This window comes from Synchytrium microbalum (assembly GCF_006535985.1).
Source record: "Synchytrium microbalum strain JEL517 chromosome Unknown SmJEL517_scf0045, whole genome shotgun sequence".
NCBI classification, from domain to species: domain Eukaryota; kingdom Fungi; phylum Chytridiomycota; class Chytridiomycetes; order Synchytriales; family Synchytriaceae; genus Synchytrium; species Synchytrium microbalum.
Window position 1 is genome coordinate 181,118 of NW_022158394.1, and position 14,418 is coordinate 195,535.

A 14,418-nucleotide genomic window follows, 5' to 3' on the forward strand; every position below is an offset into this window, starting at 1 on the left:
CGAAGAGAGTACGACGTCAGTTTGAATGCTATGAACCAATGGACGCCGACAAGGAGTGAACCAACACGAAGGCAATATGAATTCAGCACTACTATGGATTACGATTTCTTTGGCTCTGGTTTTGTTCGTGACGCTCGCAAGTGAGTCTTCTGCTTTGTCAACTTTATTGTGTTTCAACGTACCAGACGGGCTTCTCCGATCCTCATTGACCAATGATTTATTAGCAACATCAGACAAGCTGCCACATCCTATGACTCTTTTTTGGAAGACTTCTTTGAAACACGTCGACAAACCCCTTTTGTGTGTGCTCCTCACTTCCCCAGTTTTGAACGTGATCGCAACTTTACCCGCCATCCTTTCATGAGCAGATCTACACCACCTCATCAAGGAACTCGAACTATTTCGGTAAGAGCAGTGTTGGCAGTATACGTGGGCGATGCCGAGGTTGATCATGGTTGATTTCTAAGGTCGGTCGTTGTGATCCAAACACAGGGCAGTTTCAATTCACAACCAAGACAGAAGTATACGATCCATCACTTAAATGCTGGGTAGATCAAAAGTCAATGGTCTAATATGATTTTGTTGGGTTGATGAATTGCGAGGAGTTTAGTAAGTTATAGCACGTGTAATCAGATGCTTTTACCAGTCAATTTAGGAACTATATTTAGCAGAATTTGGTTGCATTTATCTCTGTCACATGGTGAATTTGGGTTGAATCCATTCCGCGAAAGTGCTATTAAAATTACAAATGTTACAAGACTGTGTCCGTACATGATAGCATCACTAAATACAGCAAACCAACATCAACTCACCATCTAAAATGAAAAGGGAGTGTTAAATTCAACAATCAATTTCAAATTCAACATGCTGGCTACTCACCTCGTCATAGTGTCACGGGCACAATACTACAAGGCGTAATCGCGCTTGCAGACTTGAGTAGAATGGATCCAGACTTGATTTGCGACCACCACGCTGGGAATATGTTGATGTATAGTATGAGGCAGCACCAGACCATGAGTAGCAGCATAATAGTATGTTGGTTTGATCATACTATAGCTGAATTTGTACACTAATAAAGGACTGTGCAATCAACTCACACTGGACAATACGAACCGTGATTTTCGCGAATGGATCTATTATAGATGCGCTTTGAGCCATGAAGAACTGAAAACGTTCCGTAAAAGTAGGGAGTTTTCAATGGATGATATATTGTCCAAGTTCTCCTGCGAAAGTGCTTGTCCTCAAAGCCATGAGGGCAAATAAAAAGAGAGACAAGTGCGATTTATCAGAAGCTCTTTGGAGAACCTGCAATCGGCCTAGGAGAGAGCTGGGCCCTGTTCGTAATGGGCGACCGTGCTCATCACCAGCAAAACGTGCCACAATATGTTCTCTCGCATGCCACAAATCCGCAAAATCAGCAGCAGCAATTGGGTGGAACATACTTAAATCAAGACCAATACCAAAGTATCATTCGCAATGCATATCAGCCTCAGATTCAGGCTGAGCTAGTTATGCAATATGGTCAACAACAGCCTCCGATTAATGAATCGTCAAACATTGGCAGAAATCATCATCTTGCAATGGAAGACGACGAAATGCTAGAGGAAGACGATGAAGAGGACGATGATGTAAGCTTAGAGTACTATTGTGATCGAACCGATGTACATGTTCCCTTCATGCCGGACCTTTTTGGTTTTGTCAAAGTTGTCGAAGCAAACTTTTTCGATGTTCTTGATCAAAAACCTTGTACACGTAAATGCAACGTTTGGAGACACACTTTGACTCAATTTTCCATTTTGAATTTCATAGTTCTTTTTATCATCTACACCGGCTATGGCACTTGCTGCAACAACGATGCAATACCACCAGATACCCGAAGCAAAACCACTATTACCTGAATCTGCAGTACTGCCTCAAACATATTATATACTTGCAGATCCACAGCAAACACAAATGGCAATTCCTCAGCTAAAGAAGCCCAGTAATCGTACTAGTAAGCAACAACAGCAGCCACGTCAGATGCCGATACAATATATGGCTCAAGCAAATGGAATGAATCAACCAACGGTGGTGAATTCGTCTGTGGGAATGCCTATGCAGCTTGTGACTCAACAAGTGTATTATCAATCTGTGCAGATGCCATCTGGACAAACTGTCCTCCAGCCTATAACGACTTATTCACAACCACCGCAACAACAATTCACATCACAGGGATTTAGACCCGTCGCTATGCTACCACAAGATCAACAAATGCATGGTCATTTACAGGTTATACAGGGTCAACAGCAGCAACAGCCGCAGCAAATACAAATCCTGCAGCAACCACCCCAAATGCAGCAGCCACAACAAGTGCAGCAATCCGCACCGAGGATGGTGTCTAGTAAGTTTTTCCTGCAGAATAGTGGATTAGCGACTCCACCAGGCACTCCTATACAACCACCGCCGAGATCTAGACATCCATCGTACGAAACCACCATGATATCACCAGTGCTTTTGCCCGACAAGTCTAAGCAGTATAAAGTAACTAAAAGGAAGGCAGGAAGACCGAGCCCTCAGCTTATATCGACCTCAGCAGCATCCGGAATAATGTCATCACTAACACTGTCATCTCCAAGATCGGCACCAACATCTCCACAATCATTTTTCATGCAATCACCTGCCCTGCAACCGACTACTCCATCATCACCTGCACCATCAAACTCGTCTCTGTATCATCGTCCACTAGCTAGACCGCCGTCTTCGACGCCGACATCACCTGCAATGTCGCCGAATCACATGAAAGGAATGGGTACTCCCGTCAGAGGAAGTAATAGCAGCAGCAGTGGCAGTATCACAAGTAGTATAATTAGTGCGCCTGGAACACCCGAACTGCTTCCCGCTGCTGTATCAGCCGTTATAGGCAGATCAACGTCAGCACTAGATTTAGCGGCTCTGCAAAGCAGCAATCCTCATATTATTAGTAACAAGTCAAACCAAGAACTGCAGACTGGTGATGGTAATTCTACGAGTCCTGCGACGCCAGCGGGGCTAATGAATCTAGGCTCGCAAACTAGTAATCGTATCGTGGAGGAACCTATGAATGATGAAGATAGTGGGAACGAATCCAGATCGACCAGCAAGTGAGTCGTAGTTCTCTGTGACTCGAAGATATTTCGTTTGGTCCATTGGCTGTCAAGTATGACCTCTAATCCCTGCACCGTTGTTTTGTAGAAGGCCATCATCGACTTTAGGCAAAAAGCACACTCAAAGGACGGCAGAACAACATCGTCGAGACATACTTAAGGGGCAGTTTGAGGAACTACGAGAGAAGTTACCGCCGCCCAAGAGCAAGAATATGTCCAAATTGCGAGTGCTTGAACGAGGTACTTACATGGACGACATTCTTTTTTAGTCTCTCATGGCACTTTCTAACCATCTTCTATCTCTTTATCTCTTCCCACGCAACAGTAAACGAATACGTCATCCAACTCCTGCATGAACGCTCTGCAGCTCAAATGGAATTAAATCAACTGAAATCACTGGTAGTCCAATTGGGTGGAATCGTTCCATCTGTATCTCCTCAAACCAGTAACTCGACATCACCATATACAACATCTCCGAATCGTAACGATGCTACATCGCCTCAACAAATATCGTCAAGTCTGACGCCACCTGCTACATCGACAAACACGTCATCGTCGGAACAGACATCACCTGTCGCTTCCCTTAATAGTCTTAATGGTACACCACAGCAGCATCATCAGCCACCACAGCAGCAGCAACAGAGCATTGATACTCAGGTGCCTCAATCCAGTAACAGTGCAGGTGGAGCAGTGAACGAATCATTCAAAATGGATTTACAACTCGATTTTTTTTACGATGGGACATTCAACTCTGTAACAGAATCCTTATTCAGCACCAATAACGAAATTCAGCATCCTGATCAAAGACATTCGAATGAAGGAGAGGCCCAGCAGCACCGTGAAAATTATGATAGCAGCCAACAACCAGGCGGAGATCAACCCTCACCACATAGTCAACAGTCATATAGTAACAACCACGAATTCCTTACTAATCCGTATCTGCCTGTGGCTTATCCAAGTAATCCTAATAACCATAGTGGTGGTGATGGTGGTGGTGTACAGAATCCTCAAGTGTCACAACAGTTTTATCATCAGCAACAGCAGCATATTCAAAGTTTTGGCACACCTCAACAAGACCAACAACATATGGACTATACCGCACTTTGAAACGTAGCCCCTCTTTTAGAATTCCTTACTGCAACTCTTCAGTCCTCCTGTAATCATATATATCAGCCGTATTTGTAAACTGTATAATCTTTTTGTAGTTAGTAATATCGCATTTGTGTGAGAGGGAACCCATTTTATAATATCCATAATACATTCACGTGAAAACAAAAGGAAAGCCGCGATCAACCATTGTACGCGTCAAAGTGTTGCTGTAGCTGAAGTGCAAATTTATCATTGTTACATACAATAAATAACCAATCTAAAACAAAACGTTTCTACAATCTCCATCCCCTCGTTCAAATCCACACAAGCACACCCCTTCACCTCCATTCACTGAAGCTTTAGGAAAAGCTAAATATGCGATTTTAAACTTCCATTTTTTTTACATAATAGATTGTTTTTCTGCCTTCCGACTTTATGCTGTGGTTGAGTCTAGCATTTCCACATCACCGTCTCCGGCACTCTGTACAGAAGAGCCCTCGGTTTTCAGATCACTTGTCGAATACAAGGATGTAGTAGGGACACTATAGATACTGCTTGGCAATCGTTTGCCGATTTCTTCAACCAGTTGGTTTCTTTTGGCCAATATTTGCAAAGTGTGTTCGGACAATGGTCTTGGTGTTGACAATGGTTTGAGCTTTTTTCGTTTGGATGAGCCCTTTTGCTAAGGAAATGAAGATTGGTTAAAAAAAGAGCATGGTATTGCGAAAACACACCAGTGAAGGCATGAAGGTTATAACTCACATATCGTTTCTGGTAAGCGGAGAATGCTTGCTTATTCAACTCATCCAATACATCAGAATACTCTTGCCATGCCTTCCAACCGACAGCAGCTTCTCGTAATCGTTGTTTACGGAATTGATTTGTTTCAACCTGTTTACGAAGCTCCATTTGTCTCTTTTTTAGCTCTTGAGTGATTTCATCGTCATCAGTAGCTTCCCATTCGTTTGGCTAGTTAGTAACAATGTGTCAAGAGTCAGATCGTAACAACAAACAACACACAGATTATGGTGGCCTGATTATACCTCTTCATGAGGGATCAGTCCTAAATGCTTCAATTCTTGTTTGATACGATCTTCTAGTTCTGTGACCTCAGCTTTACTTCCAGCCTTGACTTTTTCAGGTGGCTCATTAGCATTTGTATCTAAATTAGCGTTATCTAAATACGACTTCCAGTAGGCATCATCATAGACACCGACAGCTTGTAAACCAGCAACGACACGTTCAGTGAGTGGTCCAAAGAATGCGTCACCAGGTAGAAGTAACGAGTCATCGGGAACTGTATCGTATCGTGGAGACATATCCATGACTGGGAGAGCTGAACCGTTGTATGTACCAGAATCTTGTTCCTGAAATACATACCTCCAACTTCTTCCCAGTGCTGGAATAGTATATGCTGCTACATCATAACCCTATGTGGGGATGAGTTTGAAATAGTGGTGAGATTGTGAAGACAAGGACAATACTACAGGAGCTCATGCGTTTCTACCCAACACGCCCAAACCACACTTGATTACGGATAAATGCGACTACACTTACTTTATCTTGCAGCCACTTAATATCTTCTTCAGTCAAATCTCTAAAGTATTGATCCGCATAACTCCAAAATTGATTGATTGGTATCTGATTTGATGGTTTGACCACCTTTGACAAGTCTCCTTCAGTCATTGGTGGAGCATCACCTCCTAATGACGCTTCGAATGGTAAAGGAGCAGGCGGGGGTGCTGCATCATCTGTACCCTTTTTACGATGAGATGCTTGTTTTGCCTTTTGACCATATGCTTGGCTGTTTTGCCGAGCTGTCTTTGGAGCCTGTAAAATGAGTTGGTTAACTATAGGTCAATCTTCAGATTGTTGCAGTTAACACTGCATGCAAAAAAGCGATAGTTCACAGTGGAACTCCCAGCTGATCTTTGCAAGTACATTTGCCTTCGATTACAGCATCCCAACTTACAGGCTTGCCGGTTTTGGGAGTTCCTGTGCCCTTGATGGGAGCTGGCACAGCAGGAGCCGAAGAAGATGGTATTGGTGATGGCACAACTACCACTTGATCAGAAACAGATCGAGGAGCATCTGTCTTTTGTATCTTTATAGTTGAGCCTGATATAGAAGTCATTTTTACAGTAGCACCATCTTCCAGTTTTGCAGTCACTTCATTAGCGGGAGGCTGATCTTCTTCACCATCACGTTTTCTCTTTTTATTTGGATCTACTATAGAGTTGAACGGAGAAGGAGAACCACCAGCAGATCTACGGTTAGCTTCTGGTTCTAGAATGAAAACAGAAATGATGGTAAAGCTTGAATGATGGTCTAGATGAACCCAGATACAACGAGACACACCCATACCATCTTTCTGATTCTTGACTTTCAATGAGACCTTCCGTTGAGCAGCGGTCATTGTATAAGGCGATGGTTGTGGAGAAGGTTGTTTTTGTAATGATGGTGATTTACCAGGTTGTTGCTGCTGTTGTGATTGCTGCTGCTGCACTTGGGCTAGAGTAGCAGCTACAGCACTAGGATCTACGCCTCCTTTGACCATTCCAGCAATAGCACTTCCAAGACCTCCTGAAGACGAAGACTTGGACGATAGAGCAGAGCTTAATGATCCTGATGAAGATGATGAAGGAGGCTGTTGGTTTATGACAGGCCCTGTATTACTAGCACTAGCAGAATTGCCACCGCTCGTAGTACTACTATTGCCCCCACCAGCAGCACTAGGAGACGGAGAGTGTTTTGCTATAGCTCTAGTTTGAGCAGCAAAAGCAGCGAGGGCAGTTATTCTATTTTCAGCACTGGATCTGACTAGATCTACTTGCTGAGAGAGTTGGGCAATGAGGGAGGAAGAGGCGGGCAAGTCTGCTTGGGCATCGGGATAGAAATCGTTGAACAATCTCCCTGAACTTGCGGTATGAGTTGCCAGTGGAAGTGCTTTGCCATAAACATTAGATGATGGTGAAGATTGTTGGCTCATAACTATTACAATATGATATATATGAGAAATGTTGGTTAATTGGTCATTTTGCCAAATGTTCAAATGTTGCCAAAATGTTGGGTAAAATATCAAAATGTCAAGGCGAAATCGAGTAAAGAATATAGCTGACTGAAGCGAAGAGAGGGTATAGCTTACTTGAGCCAATACATATAATAGCAGACGGGGACTTTTGAGCTTTACTCCTTCTTCATTGTCCTTGGAAACTCGTCCCGTTTTCCTCCTTGTTATTCGTCCTTTTTGAAGAAAAAAATCGCAAAGTTGCCATCAAACTGAGCTACTTATATAATATCAAGAGAGAGAGAGAGAGAGAGAGAGAGCTTGGTAGCTTGGAGCAAATATAATTATTACAAGTAAGATCATAATATTTATTATCTCTATTTCCTTTTCTAATCTCCGTTCAAGCCTGGTTATTAAAACACGCTCAATCTTCAACTTAGAATGTATCCAGGCAATCCAGGTTATGGTGTTGGTGGCCAACAAACTACTTATTCTCATGCTCCTGTAGCATATCCTTCGACTGCTCAGGCCATTCCCCCACCGCCGCCTCCTGTTGCTGCTCCTAATCATCAACAACAGCAACAGGCTTACCAGGATTATACAAACCAGTACTATGCTGCTCAACAATACTACATGTATCAACAACAAATGATGCCTCAACAGCAGCAGCAGCCAATGATGATGCCTCAACAGCCGCAACAACAGCTAACTATTCAGCAACAGCAACTATACCCTCAACAACAACCGCAACAGCCATATATGCAACAGCCTGCTTATAATAATATGAGCTCTCCTAGGCCTCCCCCTCTTCAGGGTGCTCCTCCATCAATAGTAAATGGAATGCAACCTTCTGGTCCCGTATCTCCGTATAGACCAAGATCTGATACTCGCTACGGTGGTGGTGGTCGTCCTCCAATGTCTATGGGCGGTGGTCATCAGCAGCATCAACAACGTCCACCAGTCCCTCAAATGGATAACTCTTATGGTAATTATGACGGAATGGCACCTCAACAACCTCCAATGGAACGGGGATACAACATGATGCCACCTACTTCAATATATCCACCACCTGGTCCTGGACCAGAGTATCATTCTGTGCCATACAATAGTGGTGGTGCTGGCGGTCGAGGAATGTCAAGAGGTCGTGGCGATCGTGGTGGAGGACGATATCCTACCAGAGGTAACTACGATTCACAACGTGGAGGAGGCATGAGACGTGGTGGTGGTGGTGGCCCACCCCGTGATTATGATAATTATAGACCAGGCGGCTCGCCATATCCACAAAGAGGTGGTTGGAGACCTCGAGATGACTATGGAGGGGGCCGTGGTCGTGGTGATAGAGGAGGAGGAGGCTACTCTCGTGATCGAAGAAGTATGGATCGCGATCGTGAGCGAGACCCAAAGGTGGGTGCACCGTCTGTGAGTAACCCACAGTCCTCCATAACTCTGAGAAAAGGGAACATTGTTTTCATACGGCATTTCGTATGCGGCTGGTTAACCTGCGTCATACGACTCTATTGGGATTTTACAAATCCGACTCACCCTCCATTTTCTTACTTTTTAGAGAAGGAGAATGGATGAACCACAACCACCTGCTCCTCGAAATCAACAACCATCGTCATCAGATCCAGCCCCACCAGGAGTGACTGAACCACGTGCACAACTCACCGCTCCACCTGCTGCTTCATTATCAGCACTACCAACTGCAGTGAAAATAAAGAAAGAAACATCTTCACCTAGTGCCACGCCAGATCAACCATCGTCATCATTACCGGAGCAGGTAGCAGTAGCATCAACAACCATAAAAGAAGCTAAAAATGCTTTTGTCGAACAAAGTGTTATAAATGGAACACCCATTTCCTCATATGCAACCCCATCGATTATTAAAAATCCATGGGAAGAGTTGGAACGCTCTTCACCTGTCGAAACGGGTTTTAACCCTTATTAAATGAATGAGTTGGCACAAAGACGTGAATCAAACATGTTGAAAAAGATGCTGTTACAACACGATGTGGATGTTTGCATAATTTGCATAAATTGGGAGTTTGAAGGGAGGGTGGATCATTACATAATGTAGCAATATCGTGTCTAACTAGCTTGCAAAATATGGGTTTAAATCAATCAATGGGGTTGCATGTTTGAATATTTTTTTGATTTGTTTGTTTTTCTTTTTGCTGTTGTCGTATTCTAGTTTTTTCTTTGCATAGTTAGACGTCGGGAATCAAGAGTTGGATGCTTGAATGACAGTTTCGTTTTGTGGTAGTTGTGTTGGGGAGGAGGAAAATGAAAAATGGAAGGAATTTAACCATACTCAAACACAAAAAAAAAACGTAAACTAAACCCTAGTCTTGTAACCCTGCTTTTACTAGAATGAACAAAGGTCTCTCAGAAACGCGTACATGGTTGCGATGATCTGTTTGCTTTGTGAAAACATTCTCTATTAGCTACAGATTCTCACATTTACTTGATTGTGGCTCCTACAAGAGATGCAGTCTTGACAACACCTTTCGAAGTCTGGAAAGGAATACCCTTCCACACTGCAACGAGCTCTGGTGTGGTTGTGAAGTCAGGTTGTATGCTTTCCCAGACCTTCTTTTTGGGATTCAATTGTGCCTCGGGTTCACCTACAAGACAGAGTAAAAGTTCTGAGAACGAGTGATTCACAGGTCTCACTTTGTTTGGAGAGCTCGTCTTTTCAAGCTGACAACAATAAAAGACGTGGCGATTCCCATGGAATGATGTAAGCAAAATGATACCTTGATGACCTTCAAAGAAGACTCGATCTCCAGGCTTTGATCCAGCTGGAGGTATCAAGAATTCAACCTTGGTATGTTCTGCATCCGATGAACACAAGACCATGGCATGCGATTTGACTCCACGCATTCTATGAGGTTGTGTGGTGATTTTAGTATTAGATTGTCCTCCTAATAAAGGCACGATTCGACTCAGCTGGAAAGGCCAAAACTTACGCTGCTGGTTTCAAGTTTCTCAATATGAGCACATCTCGTCCCTAAAGCAATACGAAATAAATTCAGCAGACGAGAAAAATACGACTTATGCACGAACACCGATTTTGTTGACTTACACGAACTTGATCCTCAGTCATGAACTTGACTAGTCCACTGACAACTTCACGAGGTTGAGCTTCTCCACAATCGATTTGTTCGACATCTAAAGTAGAATGTAAAAATATGTGTTCTAATACACCAACAAAGAAGGTCTCAAACAACAAAAACAGTGGCGTACAAAGAGAATCAGCATCTGGATGTTTCTTCACATCAATGATCTTGCCAATGACAATATCAAGTTTGGAAATCAAAGACTCGCCACCAGAAGTGGCAACTGGGAGTGCAGCCGACGATGAAGCTGCCGCAGGCTTCTTTTCTGCTGGTGCAGGAGTAGAAGACGTTGCTGCTGGTGTAGCTGCTGGTTTGACCTACAAGGTTTCCGGGAGAGCTGTTGAGCAAAAGCGAATATACAGTCCAGTTCAGTAACTTACAGCTCCATTCGCCTTGCTCGAATGACCAAAGTCGATATCACCCATGACATTAGGCACAGTGTACATCTTCGTGACTTTGCTAACATCAATCTGGATATCTCCATATACAGGTGGAACCGAATACATTTTTATACTCGAGATATCATTGGCTGCTGGTGCAGCTTTTGCATCCTTTTTAGCTTGCTTTTCTGCAGAAGAAGCTTTGGCTGCTGCTGGAGCTGATTCAGCCTTTGATGCGGGAGCTGTGACACTCTTGTCTGCCTTTGAAGCTGTAGTAGCGGCACTACCATCAGGTATCAAAATAAATTGCAGGGGTTCGTCGGGCTTCTTTGAGTCATAAGCGACATCACATATAAAGTATCCTTTTCGCTCAAATTGAATGATGTCGCCTATAAAGAGAAACAGTTGGTACGATGGGTGAGATTGATGAGATTGAGTGCAAAAACATAGAAACCCCGAATTGTGGACTTCATACCCTTCTTCACAAGCTTCAGATTCCAGTCTCCCACTGCCTCAGTCTAGCAAGAATCGACGTTAAACATTATCAACCTCGAACACTAACTAAAACTGCCATACCTTGAATTCGGTAACTGGAGTCAAAACGGCATCAATCTCTTCATCTTCCTCCATCTTCTTCTTGGTTATTAGATAATCATAATCATGTAAGACGAGATTAACCCCTGCATCTTTGCCAGAAGCATCAGATCCACCAATAGACAACCACGTCAGCTTTTTCTTGGTCTTTTTGAAATCACCCTCCAAGTGCAGTGTAAGATATATAAAGTCAACGGTTGTTTTGTCAGCCTTGTGAGCAATACCTGACACAATAGCATTACCCCAATCCATCAACGTGACTTCCTCATCCATTTCCATCAAGGCTGCATCAACCTGCTCTAAATATATATTGTTGGAGAATACAGTGTGTTTCACACCAACATCTGGATTCTTTTTATGCTTGGCCATCTCTTTAGAGTATGGTGATAATGAATCATCTGTTATGATGACTTTGACAATGTTTTCCTTGGCGATGGCGGTATGACGAGGTGCAACGGGGTCAATGACTCGTTTATTCTCGGTCCAAATCTTGTCCCATTCCAATAACATGTCCTTGTGCGAAGCACCTTGTGACAAGATGTACTTGCGCAAGGCTTCAATGGTCAATCCTCTTCTGCGGATACCACGTATAGTTGGGAAGCGAGGATCATCCCAATCTGAGACACGACCAGTGTCGACAAACCACGCCAGCTTACGTTTTGACATTAGAGTGTATACAAAGTTGATTCGGCTAAGAAATTTGGTAGGTGCGGTTAACTTGCTATTCTCAAAAGGCTATCTGAAGTGAACAAAAAGCAAGAGGCACTTTGATTGGATCTGCATAACGTTGAAGACCATATGTAGCAAGTCTTCTGCACACTAACCTGAAATCTCGGATATGGACCCATCGCAGGTCCAATACTTTCAAAAACCATTCATACTGGAAGTTCCGATCACGGTATGCCTTGTCACGCAAAGCATGAGTGACACCCTCTAACGAATCAATTAGGGGACAGACGAAATCATAGGTCGGATATATTTTCCAGGTCGATCCTGTTCGATGATGTGGCTGCAAGTTACATCGATAAATGACTGGATCTCTCATGGTGCCATTGACATCTTGCATGTTGATTTTGGCTCGCAAGCAGCATGTAAGGCCCTATTTTGTAATGAAAATGAGGAATCAGTTAGAGTGACAAAAAAAATCTGAGTTGTCTGTTCAAATATCCGACTTACAAACTCGGTGGCTTTTTTCATCTCTTCGAATCGACGAAGATTCTCCTCGACTGACAAGTTCCGACATTTTGAATCCTTCATAGCTGTACGTTCTTCTCTCATCTAAAGCCAAGGGCTCGTCAAAACAAAAAAGTCACAAGAAACCCAAGATGACGCCTTCAACATACAGTCTCTTGATCAGTATCATCCGCGTAGGCTAAACCCATCTTGATCATCTTCAGAGCATACTCGTAAGTCAAATCAAAGTGATCAGATGTATGCGACGTTTTATCAGGATGAATGCCAATAAGCCTTAAATCTTCTATTATAGATTCCTCATACTCCATCTTTTCTTTCGATGGATTGGTATCATCGAATCGAAGAAGCATTTTTCCTTTATATGTTTGGGCATAGTATTGATTCAATAAAGCAGCTTTGGCGTGTCCAATGTGTAAATATCCACTAGGCTCTGGTGGGAATCGGGTTACTACATTGCCTTCTTCAGCGCCCGTCAGATCTAGGTCCAAGTTGCCTTGGTGTGATTGTCCCTTGACCTGTTGCATATGGATCAAAAGAATCAGTGTGTGATGTGCATTTTCAATTATGTCCTTAAAACACAACGAAAACCTATCGAAAAGAACAATACACAAGACTGTGACTGCTAAGGTAAGGAACTCGTACTTACATGTGTGGATGCCTTGGCCTTGGCATTTTCGAGAGCTGCAAGAGCCTCAACGACAGATGGAACGGACGATAGATGGTCATACCACCGGATCAGATATGGTCCAGCCTTGTTTCCTTTGACTAGACCTGCATACACTGCGCTTGATTTCAAAGCTCCCCATACAGCAAAGTCTGCAAGGGTAAGATGGTATCCGACCAAAAAGCTCCTGAGCTTCAAGTGGTGATTCAGCTCGTCCAGAGCACCGGATACTTCAACAAATGCTGTAGATGTGAGGGTATCTTGTGCAAAATCAATCCAGCGATCGATTTGAGTAGCACGGATGGCATCTGCACCATATATGTGGTGAGAACCATCAACAAATCGTCCTAGAGCACGTAGAACTGGAGCTGCCCCAGTAATAACATCACTTTGTAGTTTGAGATAAAGAAGCAATTAGAGCTTGCTTGTAAAGACGAGCTTGCTAATTTGACACGTTCTCACGGTTTGGATCCTTGCCTAGACTTGAGTGTCAGGGTTTTTGGGAAAAAGTAAAAACATTGATGTTCGCGAGGAGCAAGCTTACGATGGGATTGTAATTGAAGCATCTCGTGCATCAGATTGATCAATCGTGACTGTTACCGATGGCTTTAGTTGAAAGGCAGTGGCAAGAGGTGCTAGAACGTGTTTTGTGATGGGTTTAGTCAAATTCAATGTGAAATGTGCCAGCAAAGCAGCTCCAGCATATATACGACGGAGCTAAAATATCAGGCACATACCATATGGCAAAGGGGTGACTTTGGCAGAAAAGACAGCCTTGATGGTTGACATTGCTCGTACAACAACGAAGGCTGTTTTCTGTTTTACGGATTGAGCTTGCAGTTGAACTGGAACGTGGGCCTCGTAGCAAGCTAATACTGGTCGTATCGCCGCCTTACAAGTCAATATCGTTCGGATGATGATGATGACACTGGAATGTGTTTCTGATGAATCGTATCCAAAAGCACTGTTTCTAAACGCGAGAAGAAGATCAAGACGCAGACACACCGGTTTTGAGTCGCTCAATTCAAAACGATCTCGATAAAAATCCACAAGGACCCGCCGACAATTCCATTTGATTCGTGAAAGTGAGAGTCCAAGTATCTGTCACCTCGTTTTTTTTTTTTTTTGGCTCATGTATTCTATTGGGATTATAGTCCCGCAAATTTACGATTATTACAACACTTAAAACCCACTCAAGTTGCTAATTACTCCCCGTATGTTACTGGAATTACGTTTGCGTCAACGCCTC

General features: G+C 43.3%; 1 protein-coding gene across 1 annotated transcript; it reads right to left on the reverse strand.

Annotated features, from left to right (window-relative positions):
* Positions 1-4,644: 4,644 nt before the first annotated feature.
* SmJEL517_g05275 (uncharacterized protein) lies at positions 4,645-7,200 on the reverse strand (the record flags this gene model as incomplete). Its single annotated transcript, XM_031171201.1, has 6 exons — positions 4,645-4,893; positions 4,974-5,180; positions 5,255-5,641; positions 5,769-6,041; positions 6,184-6,497; positions 6,576-7,200. The coding sequence occupies 6 exons, from the start codon at positions 7,198-7,200 to the stop codon at positions 4,645-4,647; spliced, it is 2,055 nt and encodes a 684-aa protein (XP_031022848.1).
* Between the last annotated feature and the right edge of the window lie 7,218 nt (positions 7,201-14,418).